Source organism: Balaenoptera acutorostrata, chromosome 10 (assembly GCF_949987535.1).
Source record: "Balaenoptera acutorostrata chromosome 10, mBalAcu1.1, whole genome shotgun sequence".
In the NCBI taxonomy this organism is placed as follows: Eukaryota; Metazoa; Chordata; class Mammalia; order Artiodactyla; family Balaenopteridae; genus Balaenoptera; species Balaenoptera acutorostrata.
The window spans coordinates 41,707,772-41,725,682 of record NC_080073.1 but is presented as its reverse complement, the minus strand read 5'-3'; the positions used below and the strand labels follow the sequence as shown (position 1 = coordinate 41,725,682).

General features: G+C 43.9%; 1 protein-coding gene across 3 annotated transcripts in view; it reads right to left on the bottom strand.

Annotated features, from left to right (window-relative positions):
- The window catches only part of LRRC2 (leucine rich repeat containing 2), a 35,699-nt gene extending 22,759 nt beyond the window's left edge, over positions 1-12,940 (bottom strand). Inside the window, exons 1-4 of one of the 3 annotated variants that reach the window (XM_007168853.3) lie at positions 12,794-12,939; positions 8,180-8,341; positions 6,422-6,511; positions 1,697-1,840 (exon numbers count right to left, since the gene is read on the bottom strand). In XM_007168853.3, coding sequence (XP_007168915.1) covers positions 1,697-1,821 — 125 coding nt within the window. In that variant the 5' untranslated portion in view covers positions 1,822-1,840; positions 6,422-6,511; positions 8,180-8,341; positions 12,794-12,939. Of the gene's footprint in view, positions 1-1,696; positions 1,841-6,421; positions 6,512-8,179; positions 8,342-12,793 lie in introns of all 3 variants that reach the window. The other 2 variants (XM_007168852.3, XM_007168854.3) reach the window with 2 other exon arrangements.
- Positions 12,941-17,911: the final 4,971 nt, after the last annotated feature.

Here is a 17,911-nt window from a genome sequence, read left to right as displayed (position 1 = left end):
AATGCTTCTTCCTGAACATCACATTCCTCCAGCCACCCTCCCAGTTCCTCCTCACCACCCAGCCAATTTGGTGGCTGTTTTTCTTATCTTGAGCTAGAAAATCCTAACACATTCCCAAGAAGTTTTCTGTCTTAGGTTAAGATAAGGCACAGCACAAGCCCCATGGCACTGAGCCTAATGCAGGACCAACCCTGTGTACATGAGACGTGTGAATGTGGACACAAAGCCATTTGGCACCACGATGGAAGACAGAGATCAAGAGTCAAACGCGACTGCAAAGTGGCTTCCAGGGCACGGTTCTCAGACCGAAGCTCCTGCAGGTGGCTGCTGTTCCCAGAACCCACAGGGGGTTACCTGAGCTACAGACACCTCCATAAACCTCCCAGGGCTTGGGTCCCCATTCAGCAAGTTGTCCCACCCTAGAGTAACCCCAGATGCTGGGGGTGGGAGGAAGCTGGAGCAGGGCTGAGAACCACTTCGGGCTCATAGGGCCTTGGGACCTGTGTAATTCATGCTCATGTAGATCCCTAAGATCCTCTGCCATGGGTGTTGCCTGGTCTGAGGGTTCCAATTCTTAAATTTAAGATTCATGTCATATTGGATAATCTCATATTAGTGGCAAGTGAAAAGACAGGCCAGCTATCTGTGATTACAGCATCATATCGGGGGAAACGTTTGGCCAAATCCTCCATTTACCAGCCCTGTCAATTTGGGCAAGATACTTAGGTCCTAACTTCGTCTTCAGACTGGGGATAATTATAACCACCTGGAACAGCTGTGATGCTTACAGCAGCAGCTTAATTATCAAGCATGATCAGAATAGGTATTTGTTTGATCGAAATAGTTCATAGAAGTGGAGAACCAAGAATAAAGAGACATTCATACCCTACACATTTTGTTTTTAACCTAAAGCATAGACATATGTCACAATTTGCCAATTTGATGTAGGGTCATGGACCGCCTTTGAAAATGGGTCTGCCAATTAGAATCCCACTCTGCCTTTCTTGTATAAACCACACCCATAACGCATCATCCAAGACTTCCAGTTTGGGTTTCCTCACAGGGCATAAAAATTACAGAAGTGCAAAGCCACCTGAATGTGCAACCTTTCTAGCTCATTGTACTTTTATCCGTCTTGTACAGTGGTAATTCAATTGGGTGGTTCGTACTGATCACATACATAGTTTTTCCGAAGCCCTCAACTTAGTTTTCATATACACAGTAACTCTCTTTTACTCATACTTCATGAGTGTATGACAGTAGTCAAACCACATCATTCCAATCCAAGTAAAAATTGCATCAACACAATGAATCTTATCTAACGTTCAGCTCAACGGGCGAGAGCTGAGTGCAGGACATAGAGCAGCCTCACGTGGTCACATGGGTGGATGGCATCAGCCTGCTGAGGGCAGCTGGCGGTCTTTCAGAATTTCCTGTAGAGGAATTTGTCATGTCATTGCTGTCTTTTCCATGCCTAGCACAGTACCTGGAATGTATGTGGGTCCTTATAGCTATGAGTGTTACTGTTATAGGAATCAAATATCCATTGTAGGCAACAGCATGAAGACTCTGAAGTCCAATGAGCAAGTGTCAAGGACAGGAAGAAATCTCGGAGGAAAGGCGTCCCCCTTCACAACACAAATGCAGCCTGTCTTATTCGCTAAAGAGCTACAGAGCAAGTACAGAGAACACATACTTTTCCAATGCGCTTTTCTCGAGCCTTTCTGCCTCCTGCTTCTGCCAGGCTTTGTGCTTCTTGACACGAGTTTCCCACAAGGCTCTGATGACAGAAATGTCGAATACGACCACTTTAGGCCCCATTTTAAGAGCATGAAATTACCTATTTAAAAAAAAATTATATATATATGTACATATATATATATATATGTCAGCTTCATACACACACAGAAGAAAATAGTTTTAACTTGAACTTTAAAATAAAATATGAGTGAATTAATTTTATCAATAATGATGAAATGCCTTGTTTCTTCCAGGATGGCAGTTGCTAATGTTCTTAGGGTCTGAGAGTACTCTAGTTTGTAAGTCAAAGTTCAGTGCTCAACTGGGGTCCTCTCCTCTAGAATGTCACACTTGTCTCTCTACCCCTCAGCTGACACATGGGTTCCCAAAGCCCCCTGGGCATTCCTCAAGCTTTGTGGTTCCACATTCTATTGAATTTACTGGCATCTGATCTTCTCAGTAGGTTGTAACATACTCAGAGGTAAGTTTGATGAGTTAATTAGAAGATACACACACACACACACACACACACACACACACACACACACACCAGTTATCTGAGTCTAAACACCAGCCACCATTAAGTGCACCAAGCATTGTACCAAACCCCACTGAGCACTCTTCCTCCTGGGACTGACCACACAGCCTGGGCACTAGTCCTGTACGTTTCCCCTGCAACATGAACCCTCACAGCTGCTGATCTCTGTTTATGTGGTTTCTCAAACACAAGGGAAGTCAGACTCAGGTACATCTTGGTCATCACCTCTTAGTGAGAACTAGCACAGTGTCTGGCACATAGTGGACCCTCCATAAATATTTGTTGAAAGACTAAGTGAGTAAATGAATCAATGAAAGTGAATAAAAGATTTGCATCCAGGTTGCTTCACTCTCAGCCCACTCAGTGAACTTTCTCTCTTCTCTTTATTTTCCCACCTCATATTTACTATTTGTTTTAAGTCATTATTTGCCCACTGCAAAAAAAAAAAATTATCAGGACATAAAAGTGCATTTCAACATTCATTCCACTAAGCTATGCTTATCCCCCTTATCGAAGTAAAATAAGTTTCTTTATATTGTTTTAAACTTCCCCTACCTACAGCATCAAAATCTGGCTAAATCCATTTCCTGATGTCCACAAATACACAGAGTGTCAGTTGGCAAACAGTAAGGCTATTGAATATTCTCTGTTCCAATTCCAGACACTTCTAAATAGCAGTCAGTGGGGATACAAAACCAAATATTTAAATCTTCTGACTCAAGTTTGTGCTCTCCACAAATGGCTTGCCAATATGAGTGGCAGAACTGGCTTATGTTTATGCAGCTGAACATTTGAGGTCAATAAGTTTAGTCTGAAGAGCTGAAAACACTGACCCCAGTTGATTTCCCTCTTTCCTTTAATTTCTGACATCTGGGACTGTCTTTTGTCTCCCTTAAAACTCTTTTACCTAAAGGAGATTTTTGACAAAGATGCAAATGGTGCAAGTTTTGTGTGGACATAAGTTTTCAATTCTCTTGGGTAAATACATATGAGTAGAATTGGAGGGTCATATGTTAATTCTATGTTTAACATTTTCAGGAACTGCCAGACTGTTTTACAAAGCAGCTGCACCATTTTACATTCTCACCTGCAGTGTATGAGGGTTCCAGTATCTCCACATCCCTGCTGACACTTGTTATTATCTCTCTTTGTATTGTAGCCATCCCAGTGAGTGTGAAGGTTGTCTTTTTTTAGCATTTCCCTGATAGCTAATGATGTTGAGCATCTTTTTATGTGCTTTATGTGTTAAGCATCTTCTTATGTGTATACCTTCTTGGGGGAAATGTCTATTCAGATTCTTTGCCCATTTTTTAATTGGGCTATTTGTCTTTTTAGTGTTGAGTTGTAATAGTTCTTTATATAGTCTAGATACTGGTCCTTTGCCAGATATATGATTTGCAAAAATTTCTTCCTATCTTGTGAGCTGTCTTTTCACTTTCTTGATTCCATCCTTTTACTTTTAACCTAAATATATGGTTATAATCGATATGAGATTTTATAGACAGAATCTTGTTGATTCATTTATTTAACTCACTTGGACAATTTCTGTCTTTTAATTGGTATTGTTAGGCAATTTACATTTAGTACAATTAAGGATATATTTAGATTCAGGTCTACCATTTTACTATTCATTTTCTGTTTGAGCCCTCTTTTGTTTTCCTCTTTTATATTTTCCTGCTTCTTTTGTGTTATCTGAACATTTTTTACTATTCCATCTTATTTTCTCTATTGTGTTTTTGACTATGTTTCTTTGTCATTTCTTTTTCATGGTTGCCCTAGGGAGTATAAAATACATGCTTAACTTATCGTGGTCTACTTAGAAACAGTATTTCAACCACTTCAAGTGAGATATAGAAAGCTTATTACCTGGGCTTCCCTGGTGGCACAGTGGTTGAGAGCCCGCCTACCAATGCAGGGGATGTGGGTTCAAGCCCTGGTCCGGGAAGATCCCACATACCGCGGAGCAACTAAGCCCGTGCGCCACAACTACTGAGCCTGCGCTCTAGAGCCTGTGAGCCACAACTACTGAGCCTGCGTGCTACAGTTACTGAAGCCCGCATGCCTAGAGCCCGTGCTGTGCAACAGGAGAAGCCACCGCAGTGAGAGGCCCACGCACCGCAAAGAAGAGTAGCCCCCACTCGCCGTAACTAGAAAAAGCCTGCGAGCAGCAACGAAGACCCAACTCAGCCAAAAATAAATAAATAAAATAAATAAATTTATTAAAATAAAAAAGAAACCTATTGCCATATAGGTCCCCTTATGCTCTCACCTTTATGTTGTAGTTGTCCTATGTATTATATCAGTGTTAGATTTCTTGGCTTCAGATCATCAAACTTGTTTCAAAGAACTCATGAGGAGGAAGCTAGCCTGTCATATCTACCCTGATATTTACCATATCTGTTGTTCTTCCTTCATTCCTATTGTTCCAAGTTCCCCTCTGGTATCATTTGCTTTCTGTCTAAAAAACTTCCCTTAACAATTCTTTTAAAGGAGATCTGCCAGCAAATTCTCCATTTTCCTTCTGAAGGAGGGCAGGAGGGCCACAGAGCAAATGGGCCACACAAGCCTCTGTTTTCTGCATCAAGAGAGCTGCAGAAAGTTATTGCTAGCCAAGGCTGCCAGGTTGCAAAGGGACCATATTCTGTGCCCATGACTGGGGCAGGCTCCAGTAGATGTCCCACAATGCTGATCCTCCCCTGGGAAAGGCAGGAAACCTCTTCCTACTACACTGTCACTCCAGTGTCCTTTACTGAGAAAGGTTAACAATGGTATTCACTTCAAAGGACAAATACTTAAAGGAATTCCATTATGTATCACAGAATACACACACTGAAGAGTGCATTCCAAGTTGAGAGGCAATAAGTTGATAACTAACACAGTAAGTGATCAATTTGGTTGGGTTTAGACCTCACATTCCAACCTGCCCTCCGAGGTTGTGATTCCCACGTCAGATCAGTCTTCTGACTTTGCAGTGCTCTTCAGCTGGTCTGTGGGCGCCACCTAGTGGCCATCTGGGGCAGGGGTTCTAACAGACTGCCAACGCTGGTGAGGGTCAGATCCATGCAGGTGCAGCTCGGGAATGAGCCCAGGAGCTCATAAGCAACCTTTTGGGGTTGTTCTCCAGAGCTTCTCCCTCTCGGTGATCTCTCTGGTCCTTCTAGGTTCCTGGGGCTTGCTTTTCAGTACTCTGGCCAGAGACCTGGTGCTTTAGCTACCCTGCTTTGCTGTGCATGTCCTACAACTGCACTGTGTTGGGCCAAACAGTGGGAGGACAGTGCAAGGAAAAAAGCAATGAGAGTTTCCTCCACCCTCTGGGGACCACAGCTCCTCTGCTCAGAAAGGAAGAATCTCTTATCCCAAAGTCTGGGTGACTGAGGTCCTCCACTACCAACCTTCTCCCCATCGCCCCTCACTGCTGCTACTACTACACAATCCTACGAGGGCCTAAGGCATTAGAGGGTGGAGAAAAGAAAAAGAAAAAAGACAGGGATTTACCCCCACTCTCTGAGCATTAGGAGCCTGTTTCTCACTCCTGGAACAAAATTAGGTGCTTTGTGCTCAATTCTGGGTTTCAGGCTGCCTTGAGTCCAGGCTGGGGTATACTGGAGGGGAAAAATGGGAAACAGACCACAGGTTCTGTTCTACTTTGAATTAGGGTGTCCTTCCCTTCTTCTCTTGCAACTGCTTACTTTTCAGGGTCTTCACATTGCTGTTCTGTGTAATAAGTCCAGGTTTTATAGCTACATTTAGTGGGAGAGACAAGGTGAAGTGTGCCTACTCCATCTCACCCCAAACCATAAATCTCTGCATTTAATTTTTCTTTTACCACTTTCCTTACTCTGTTACCTTCAGCTCAGGAGCACCTAAGCTGCAAAGGTCTTAAGGCTTTGACTTTTGACATAAAAGCCTCCATAAAGCAATGCCAAGCATCAGCCTGAAAACAAGAGATTAAAGACTTTAGCCATTAATGGAGAAAATTTTTTTAAAGAGAAAGAATTAAGCAGCCTAGCTCCTTTGAGGAAATCTCTGCACATAATCCAAGTCTACACATAAAAGCAAACCAAAAAGCCAAAGTAAAATGAACTGCTTTTGAACAGTGTGGACAGTCAGTCATCCAAGAGTACCTGAAGCTGGAAGACCCACCTGCTGCCCAGGGTGTGTGTGTTCTAGATCAGCCAGTCATGGCTCTGATTCTTTTGTGGAGTTTCCTTTATTTTCTTAGGCCAATAAATCCTTGAAAAGTAACCAGATCTGTACATTAATATGTACATTAATTTCTATGCATTAATTTAGAGAAATATAATTCAAGTCCCTATATTAGAGAAATGGTCTATTCTTGACGCCTTTGTGTTCTATTTTTAAATATTTGTAAACCAACATTAGTCTCAGTATTTTGGTGGAAAAGAGTCTATCCTGTCTGTCATCTAACCACATTCACTATTTTCTCTGTGTTTTTGCCAAGCAGAGAAAGAGGTACTATCCTTCAACTAAGGGGGTTTTGAAAGTGCTAGGATTTTAATCAGGGTTTTGCCTATCAGAGGTTCTGTTTACAAATGTGTGTAATGAAAACTAGAGACTCTAAGAATGGTAAGTGATGACCATGTATGCTGGGGATCTACACTGTAACCTCCAGAGATCCTGCAAAGCTAAGAAATACCAGCTCCTAAATCCCAGGTCCAGCCCAGCTGCTGGCATCCTGTGCAGGACAGGGCTGAGTCCAGGCCTCTCTGGACAACTGGACAGGATGGACCTTAACCCAGGAGGTAGTAGCCCCATGGGCGGGTGCTGAGATTGGGAAAGTGGTTTTATGACAAGAGCCCGTGAGTCATTCCATCCAGGAAAAAAAGCCCCTTTGGGGAGCAGAGAGGAGGCAGACTCAGGGACAGATGCAGATGCCAGTCACTTAGCAGCTTGGGGGAAGGAGAGTCCCCTGGCAAATTCACAAAGCTAATCTCTTCTTCATAGCATGAACTCCATTCAACCCAGTCTTTCAGGCAATTACATAAGATGTAATTTTCTAAGCATTAACTTTCTGCAGAGCTATAGAAATATCACCATGGTATGCTATACCAAAGCAGAAGAGAGGAAAATTACCCTCTCCAGGATCCAGTCTGGAAGCCCTCAACACAAATAAAACAATAACCTGTCAGAGAAAATGTTTACAACCAAGGAGATGTTTCTGAGGCAGCAAAAGAACGCAGAGCTTTAGCCTGGGCCTGCACTGAACTTGACAGCAAAGATGCATGGTTCCAGGACCCTCATTCCAGTTCTTTGCTAGAGAGCTGGCTTCCCATGGTGAGCGCAGAATCACAAGAACAAGTCTCCCTAGATTTGGCTGCACTGTCCACAGCCACAGAGCATCTTCCAGAGAAGAAAACACTTGGGACTATGAGAAAGGAGGGAACTGCGGTGTCCCTCACTGCAACAGAAAGGACACTAGCACAGAGTGTGGTCAGGTTCATTCCCCTCCAGTGCCAAGTGTTTCAGGCTCTGAATGAAATGTCAACAATCAGAGACTCACAAAGGTTAGATTCACAGAGGAAAAAAACAATTTTTTTTCCTGGAAAAACTGTTTGCTTTATTGCAAGGGTCAGCAAACTTTTTTATTAAAGGGCAAGATAGTAAATATTTTATGTAAGTACAATACTTACATAACAAAAGAGAAAACGCTTGGCCTCCCTGCTTGCCTGGGATGGGCCTGCCTGAGCACTGACCTTGAGTCCACGCTTCTGCCCAGTTGCCGCCTACTGGAGACATTCTCAGGATAAGAGCGACTGGCCCAAGAGGGAAAGGCCTGGCAGGCCACGAGCATGGAGCAGGCGAGGGGGGACCTGCTACAGTCAGCTTCGCTCTCTGCCCCAGTGACGCCCAGGTGCCTGTGCGTCCTCTCCTCCCACTCACCTCAAGTTGGGCAGCTGGTAAGTCACCAGCTCTTGCACAGAGATTCGACTGCTTGGTGCCTGGCAGTTGCCAACAGTAGAGTCTCCAATATGTGAATGGCGACCAGCGCGGGTCTTGGGCAGCAGTGAGATACAGCGGGCCAGGTAGACAGGTGCTGAGAGTCTGGGGGAATGGGGACAGAGGGGGTTACTCCAGTTTGGTCTCCATGGCTCACAGTGCTAGCCTGCTCTGGCAGTGCCAGGCCTGAGGGTGATCATTTGCTGATCCCAGCTTTCATGAACAATAAATGGCAGCAGCTTTCATTCCCCCAAGGTGCTAAGTGAGTGGCACCTGCATCTGTCCCTGAATCTGCCTCTTCTCTGCTCCCAAAAATGCCTTTTTTTCCTGGAAAAAAAGCTTTGGTGGATGTGATGGCTTTAAATTATATGCACAAATTCTTTGACATTCTTCCCTCTAAAAAGGTAGAGCTTAATTCCTCTCTCCTTGAGCTTGGGCTGGACTTAGTGACTCACTTCTAATGAATATAATGTGGTGAAAGTGAGGGTGTGTGACTTCTGAGACTCAGTCCCATAAGGTATTGCTCTCTCTGTCGGATTACTCACTCTGGGGAAAGCCAGCCACCATGTCCTGAGGATGCTTAAGCAGCTCTATGGGGAAGCTTCCTGTGGAGAGGAACTGAGGCCTCCTGCCAACAGCCGTGTGGGTAGACGCTGTCTTAACAGCAGATCCTATAGCCCCAGTCAAGGCTTCAGATGACTGTAGCCCTGGCCAAAATCTAGACCTCATGAAAGACCCTGAGCCAGAAACCAGGTTTCTGACCCTTAGAAGCTGTGGGATAACAAATGTTTATCATTTGAAGATGTTAAGTGCTGGGGTAATTTTTATGCATCACTAAATAACTAATAAAGTGAACAGTAAAATAAGAGGCACTTATAAAAATCAGTCTTAATTTACAGTGACATCTGGTGTCTATATACAGCTGCTTCCTTCACATACCCACTTGGATATCTCACGCATATCTCAAAAGAAACATGATTCCCTCCAAACTTACTCATTTAGAATCTATCCATCCCTGTCTGCCTTAATTCCCCATCTCGACAATGACTCCATATTTATCTGGCGGTCACTCCTTTATACTTTCTGTTTCCTCACCCTGACCACCCAATATATGGACATGCACACATACACACACATACACACACACACACACACACACTCATTCACACATCCAATTTATTCTGTAGGGGCATGTGTTTCTCACCACCAATTACTGCCACATCTGGCCTCAGTTGTGCAAAAGCCTCTCAGCTGGTCTCCTGACTTCCCACTCACCCACATCCAATCCATTTGCTACACGACGGTGAGCATCACCATCACCAAAGAGAACTAGATCATGCTGCCACCTGGCCCAAGGCCTCCAGAGACTTCCCGTTGGAATGAGAGGGAGATCCCAGCTCCTCACAGGGCCCAGTAAGACGCTGGCACGACCTGCCCTCAGCCAGCCCCTCCCACTCACCCCCACTGCTCTCCTCCTCCGAGCCCGTCCACCACCTGCTTCCTCCCACCTCAGACCCTGCAAACGCTGCTCCCTCTGCCTAGACGTTCCCCCCATTCACACGACTCTCCCCACCCTGACACCCCTGAACTCAACTTCTGCATTCCCTCCTCAGTGTGGCCTCCCCTGCCTCTTCATCTAAGGTAGAGCCTCCTGCTATTCTCTCTCTCAGGCTGTTGCTTACTTACTTCACAGCACATAATACAAGTTGAATCATTTGACCATTTGTTTAATTATACTTTATCTGTCCATGAACGGAACCAGGGTTTACTGACGGGAGCAACCACCTGAGGGGCCCCAGACTTGGGCTCAGAGCCTGGCCCCTCAAGTCAGCCACCGACACTAGGTCACGCAGTAACAGACGCCAGGCTCCCACTTCTGAACCTCAACCCAGAAACCCTGGGTATGGAGCCAGTTTATTACTTGGTGTGTATTTCTGTTCTTTGATTCCCAGGAACCCTAAATAACTGACATTTGGGGACACTCACTAAATGCAGAAAGATGAATGTCCTTGCCTCTGAGCTCTCAATTTGGAGGGGCGAACAGATGTTTAAAGGGATACATTTCAATGCAGTGTGTGGATTCGACAACAGAGACCGAAGGAGCTGCTGTGCGAGCCAGAAGAGGAGAGATGTCCTCCAGTGCGTGATGGGGGGTGGGAGCAGGGGGTCAGGGAGAGTCCTGCAGGGACTGTGAGGAAGGCGAAAGGACCACTCTTCCAGGTTTGGTCGAATAGTTTTCCATGCTCCCTCCCCAAGCCAGGTATATCAGAATCACTTTACAGAACCATCTGCGATCCTGAGCCAGAGGGCATGACTGGAAAAACACGTCCTTTGGCAGCGGAACACTAGTCTCCACTTAGAATCATATGCCAGGGTTCCAGGTGGGAGGGGGGACTTTCTGGTCACCTAGTCCTCTCACTTCTTGTCAAATGACAGGCTGGGCTGGAAGAGGGCGGGGGTGGGGTACAGGGCTTATATCTCAGAGAATTTGACGTGTGAAGGCTCTGGGAGAGTCTGGGAGGAGACTCAACAAAGTCCACAATACAGGTGCCAAGCCATCCTTGATGCTCCCTCTGTGAGGCTGGGAGGGGGACAGCAGAAGAGGGGGAGAGGGGAGAAGGGCATGGAGCTGGTGCCAGGGGGGTCACCTGGACCAGCCATGGGGAGAGAGGCCTGGCTCCCCTCCTCCCCACCTGCCCCTTAGAGCCCCCCAGATCCCTCTTCCCTTTGGACTGACCAGCTCCAGGCCTTCCACAGCATTTTCCAGGTGTATCCACCAGGTGCAGAAGACACCTATCATCAGCCTTGCTGGATCCAAGGGAATGACTGTAACCAATGGGAACTTCTGGTGACACCAAGGTACAGTGGAGGCAATAACATGACAGACCAGGGGCTTTAATGGCCCACAAATTCCTTTCTATCCTCACATAAGGCCACTGCCTGGACCCCAGAGGTGGAATGCAGAGTGAGTTTTCTGATAGAAACAGTGGGGGAAATAGAGGGTAAGTATTCAGGTGAGGTCAGTCACAGTAGTCACAATATTTCAGCCAAATTCTAAATTAAATTACATTTTATGTCACCTGATCAGGGTTCCCCTGGGGACACCCATTATTTTACGGTAATTTGTTAAACTAGAAAATCTGGCCAAGGGAGGCAGAGGCTCCAGACAGATTCAAGAGGACAGTCTCAGGGCTGGAGTCCTGCCTCCCCCGCCGACTGCTGCATGTCCCTGAGACAGCGACCTAACCTCTCTGAAACTCGGTGCTCTCATCCGGACGTCGTGTGACAGCAGCACTGAGGTCATAGGATTAGTGGGAGGATCACGCGTCATAATTTGTGTCACATGCTTAAGACAGTACCTGGCACCTAGTAAACCTCAAAAAATGTCAGTTATTTAAAGAAAAAAAAAAAGAAATTAAGACACACCTTGTTCCCAGTTATATATAAGAACAAAAGGTGCATGAGCATCTGGGGATTTTTCTCTATCAGGTATGGGTACAGAGGTTCTTTGGGAGAACACCCAGCTCCTAAGTTATGGGAGAGGATTTGGTCCATCAGAAGAGCTGCCACGCAGTGGTTAAGAATCCACCTGCCAATGCAGGGGACATGGGTTCGAGCCCTGGTCCGGGAAGATCCCGCCTGCCGCAGAGCAACTAAGTCCGTGCGCCACAATTCCTGAGCCTGCGCTCTAGAGCCCACATGCCACAACTACTGAAGCCCGCCCGCCTAGAGCCCGTGCTCTGCAACAAAGAGAAGCCACCACAATGAGAAGCCTGTGCACAGCAAAAAAGAGTAGCCCCTGCTCGCGGCAACTAGAGAAAGCCCGTGCGCAGCAATGAAGACCCAACACAGCCAAAAATAAATAAATAAATAAATATAAATATATAAATATATATAATATATAATAATATATTAATATTATTATATTAATAATATATTATTATTATTATATATTTATATAAAAATAAATATATATATTATAAATATATATATATAATATATATTTATATATAGATATAAAAGAAGAGCCACCAGCACAGTCAAACTGCTTACAAAACTAGACAATTCTCTTCCGGGTTTCCAATCACTTTCCCACCCTCACCCCCACGCCTCTCCTGGAGGACAGACTTCCCCGGCCAGATGTCCATCATCCCTTTCAGGGCACTGAGGAAGCACAAACAAGTTGATTTATCACCCCTGGACAGCACTGTGGACCAGAAAGTTTGGAGCTCAGCCTTGGGAACAAGGGTGATGCTGGGAGTAACCCACTAACAGGAGCCGGAGTGTGGAGACCCGGCCACAGCAGCAGCCCGGCTACCTAGACCTGCCCCCTCACAGGCTCTCCTTCCCCATTCAATTCCAGGCCCTGCATAATCCTCAATCCGTGTTCGTTTGGGAGGTTCACCCCTGTCAAGCCTCAGCACAGCAGGGACAGACATAAACAAGGAAGCGCTGTCCCCCGCCCCCTCCACAGGTGCCCCATGCCCCTACCCTCGCCTTCCCCACAATCCCCCAGTTTCAGGAGCAGCCGCGCACTCACCCCCCACGCCCACCTACCCGTGAATGGGCTGCAGCCCTGAGCCCCTGCCGCTGCCTGCCGAGTGGAATCCGAACCTGTTTACTCCGCAGCAGTGACACACCGGGGCCGGAAGCGCTCCAACTGCCCCACCTTCCCGGCCTGTGCGCTAATGCGCTATGTTTGTAAGATGATAATATGATCTGTAGGACATGTGCTGATAAACTATCTATCTATTCTATGTGACTCAGCCCAGCATGAGTCAAAACACACTTGGGCGGGGAGGGCTTGTCACAGCGTAAACGATATGTGCCGGCCAATCTGAGCCATATAACCCGGGATTATCTGCACCTCCCTGCAGATGGCGGGGGCCTTTCAACATTGGACATCCTGAAGTGTGCTAAAAAAAAACAGGTCAGAGGAGGCAAAGGGTGCCATATTCTTAGCCCGCTAAGCTGGAAACCAAACTGAAAGCAGGATGAGAAAGCCATATGACCAAGGAAATGTAATTTTTTTTTTCAGAATTTGAAGCAGATGTCCAAGGTCTTGATTTCATCCTTACATTTTTTTCTTAATTTAATTTAAGAAATTAATTTCCTAAAACATACGTGAGTTTAGGTTCTCTTTAGAGATTTTACTATTTTGGCAAATATGTTTTCCTGATATCCAACAGTGGGACAATATGACAGTTAATAAGCAGCAATCGTGCCTACACAACCCCTTGGTGCCCCTTCACGGCAACAGTTCCTCATACACCTTCACCCTAAAACAGAAAAACACCTTTTGTCTAATATATACATAATAACTCTAATTACAAAATAGTTTGATTTCTGAAGGACTAGTTTCTATAATGGAACATTTTCTGTTTGTTGACATTTTAATTAAATTACCATTTTTAATTGTATACTAAGTTAGTGGGGCTCAAATAAATCTTTGTGACTATATTGAATTATACCTCTAAAATGTTAGATGTGCTTTTTATTACTTAGGATAGAATTTTCATATTATGTTCCTCTTTTGATAAATAACGTATAAGTTACCTATTTAGTAATTAATGTTTAGTTTGCATTTTGTTTTCTTTTTTCTTCTGGTATCCTGAACTAAACAATATAAATTGAAAAAGCAGTTTCAGTTCAGATTCTACTTGAATACTATTTCAATTTATAAGAGAAACATTCAAAAGCTTAATCATATTTAAGTGGAAAAAATTTTTTCCAACAAATGCATTCAGAATACAATGGGCTTGGGCTTCCCTGGTGGTGCAGTGGTTAAGAATCCACCTGCCAATACAGGGCACACAGGTTCGAGCCCTGGTTCGGGAAGATCCCACATGCCGTGGAGCAACTAGGCCCGTGCGCCACAACTACTGAGCCTGCACTCTAGAGCCCGCAAGCCACAACTACTGAGCCCGTAAGCCACAACTACTGAAGCCCGCGTGCCTAGAGCCCATGCTCTGCAACAAGAGAAGCCAATGCAACGAGAAGCCCGCGCACCACAACGAAGAGTAGCCCCCACTCGCTGCAAATAGAGAAAGCCTGCGCACAGCAACAAAGACCCAACACAGCCAAAAATAAATAAATAAAAATAAAATTTTAAAAAAAATACAGTGGGATGCCTTTATGATGCTGATTGGAGGAACAGGCCATTGTATAGTGCAGACTCCTCAGACTATAATGATGTGCACTCAACAGGATTGAGAAATTTAGCAAATGAAAATAATTTTCAGTTACATTTGAATTTCAGATAAATAACAAATAATTTTTTAATATGTGTCTCAAATACATGAGTCATACCAAAAAATTATTTGTTGTTTCTCTGAAATTTAAATATAAGTGAGTGTCCTGTATTTTACATGGCAACCCTCCACCCAAACCACCCAGGACCTTACTAAAATGCTGAGTCTGATTCAAGAGGCCAGAGAAGGGCTGAGAGTCTGTATCTCTAACAAGTTCCAGGTGATGTGGAAGTTGCTGGTCCAGAGACCATATTGTGAGTGGCAAGGATCTAGAATTAGCATAGTCTGGTGCAGTGATACCCAGGACTGGCTTCTCACTGGCATGGCCTGGATGGACCCCTCTGCCCATCAAAAGTTCTGACTCAGTAAGTCTGGGACAGGGGTCCAGGGGTCGATATTTTCAGCATGCTCCACAGGAGTTGTTGTTTCTGATTCACAGGCAGGGATGTGAAACAGGAAATATTTTAAAATACAAAAGGTACTATGTTCATGCAAGGAATTGTTATTATTGCATTAAACTCACTCTGTGCAGATTGTTGTATCGCTGGGCTAAGTGTGTCCAGAAAGACCTTCCAGTTTCTGAGCTCCCAAGGGGCAGCAGATAGGATTGTGCCCTGCGGTCTTCACATCCCAGTGTCCCCTTACAGCTGGAAGCAGCCCAACTCCTAACAGCCTTATTATTACCAACCCTGGCTACTTTCTCAGAGCTCAACACTTTTTTGTGCAATTCAGCTCCAGCTGGGCTTGTAAACTCGTGAAACACAGTCCAAAGACCACAGCTCCAGCTTCTCCATGGGGAGGTGTATATGTTTGCCTCACATCCAAAGGGGTTCCACACACAAGCTCACCCAGATACCCACAGGGGACTGAATGCTTTCTCACAGCCACTCTGAGTCTAGGATTCCTGTTGGAACATTGAGTCACACGCACCACGAAGCTTTCTTCCAAGTAAATACCTGGTCTCATCAGACAGTTGCCCCTGATTCATGACATAATTATAGAAGAATGAAAAACCCAAACTTTTATAAACTGCTTCATCCTACTTCAGTGACCATTACTAAATGTCTCCCACTGAAGTGGGAGCAAGTGGTAAGGGCTCCTGACTCACCACTTCACATTTGCTGGCTAAAAATCCTGAGCACAGCACCCTGGGTTCAGGAAGGCTGCGCTGGTTATTGAATTCTGGTGATCTATTGATTATTAAGCCAATTTTTCAAAATTATTTTGTCCAACTTTCTAATTGTTTTCTGCAGGTCTGAATTACCTATTCTATCATTACTGAAAGTGGAAACTACAATCATAAAAATAATTTAAAGAAATCTCTCATACATACTTATTTTCCTTCAGTAGGGATTCATTTATTAATTTACCAAATATTTATTAAGTGCCTACTATGTTCCTAGAAGTATGTTTGGTATTAAATATTTGATAGTGAATTAAACAAGGAAGGATCTTGCCCTTTTGAAAGTCACAATTTGTTGGAAGAGGGTCCTCTAAACAAACATTTAAATATCCAACTGTAAACTGTGGATAATGCTATGAATCAAAAACACTGGGTGTTATGAAAAAGAAAATAATGGAAGAGTCAGTGATGATCTGATCTCTTGTGTTGGTCAGAGTTCTCGGCTTGTAAAATTTCTGGGAGACACAGAAAGAAGATGGCCATATGCAAGCCAAGGAGAGAGGCCTAAGAAGAAATCAAATCTGGTGATACCTTGATCTTGGACTTCTAGTCTCCAGAACTGTGAGAAAATAAATTTCTGTTGTTTAAGCCATTCAGTCTGTGGTATTTGTTATGTCAACCCTAGCTGACTAATAATAAGTAAATTTCCTAAGTGTATTGGATACAAGATCAATATAAAAATCAGCACCACAAAAATGGAAGTAAAAGATACCATTTACTTTAACATTAAAAGAATAAATATTTAGGAATAACCCAACAAAACTGTACAACACCTCTATACAGAAAACTATAAAAAGTTATTAAAAGAAATTAAACAGCACCTAAACAAGTCTTCATGGATTGGAAGACTCAATATGATACAGATAGTAATTCTAAAGGAATGCACTCTAATCGCAAAATCCTGGCAGAATTTTTTGGAAATTTAGAAAATGGTTTAAAAATTATATGGAAATTTAAAGGTCAAGAATAGCTGATATAACCTTAAATATGAAGAACAATGGGAGGGGACTGATTACCATGCCAAATAGCAAGGACTTTTATAAAGTATAAAGCTACAGTACTGAAGACAGAATGGTATTAATATAAGAAGAGACAGACAGAATAAGGCATTAAAAAAGAAAAAACCACCTCAGCCACACAAACACATGAACAATTGATTCCTGATGAAATAGCATGATAGATCAGTATTATAGGAATGATCTTTTCAATAAGTGGTGCTGAATCTTTGTATAGATTCAATGCAATGGAATACTATACAACAATGAATATGAACAAACTTCTACAAACAACATGGATGACTTTCACCAACACAATGTTGAGCAAAAAGAAGCAGACATACACGTACACTGATGATTATAAAAAGGTCAAAACCGTGGAAAACCAACCTATGGGATTAGAAATTAGAAATGTAAAAGCTTTGGGTAAGAGGGACTGGGCAGTGGTTGTGAAGAAGCAGGAGGTGAACTTCTGGGGTTCTAGTAATATTCTTTTTCTTGACCTGGGTCGTGGTTCCATGGTACTGACTTTGGAAAAATTCACTAACCTGTAACCCTAACTATTTGTACACTTTTATGAAAGCACAATATACTTCACTAAAAAAGTTTTAAAGTGTTTGTATTTGTCTTATATTGCTGTAACAAATTCTCACAAACTTAGTGGCTTAATAGAACATCATTTATTATCTCACAGTTCCCATAGGTTTCCAGAGTTTCCAGAGTGGGGTGCACTTCAAAGGGTCCAGGGTCATTTGCATACAGGAAATCTTCTCCCTGGAGCACCTTAACCCATCTCTGACACAGCTTGGGTTTTGCACTTTGGCCTCCCTCCACTTGCATTTCATCCATTTCAAAACCATTAAGAGCTGTGAAGAATGCCTGAATGCAATCAGATACAAAATCCACTTAAGAAGCACTTTAAAATGAGATCCTCCAGGTCTTGTGAAACCAAGTGGGACCCCAGCTTGCCTTCCCAAGTCTCACTCCAAGAAGTCTGTCTGCCCATCCATTTGTCTGTCAGGGGCCACTGACCTTGACCTGGTCAGCAGCCATCAGGAAGTGACTGCTCCTTCCCCATCAACAGTTTTGTGATAACACTAAAATGGCACTTGGCATAGATTACTGGGCTCATTTTATCTAGCGGGAAGCAGAAAGGGAGCAGGAGCCCAATCTTGGAGATCGCTGTCTCCCCCAATATGCTCAGCACATATAGCTGGTCAGTGAATATTTGTCGAATTAGATTGGA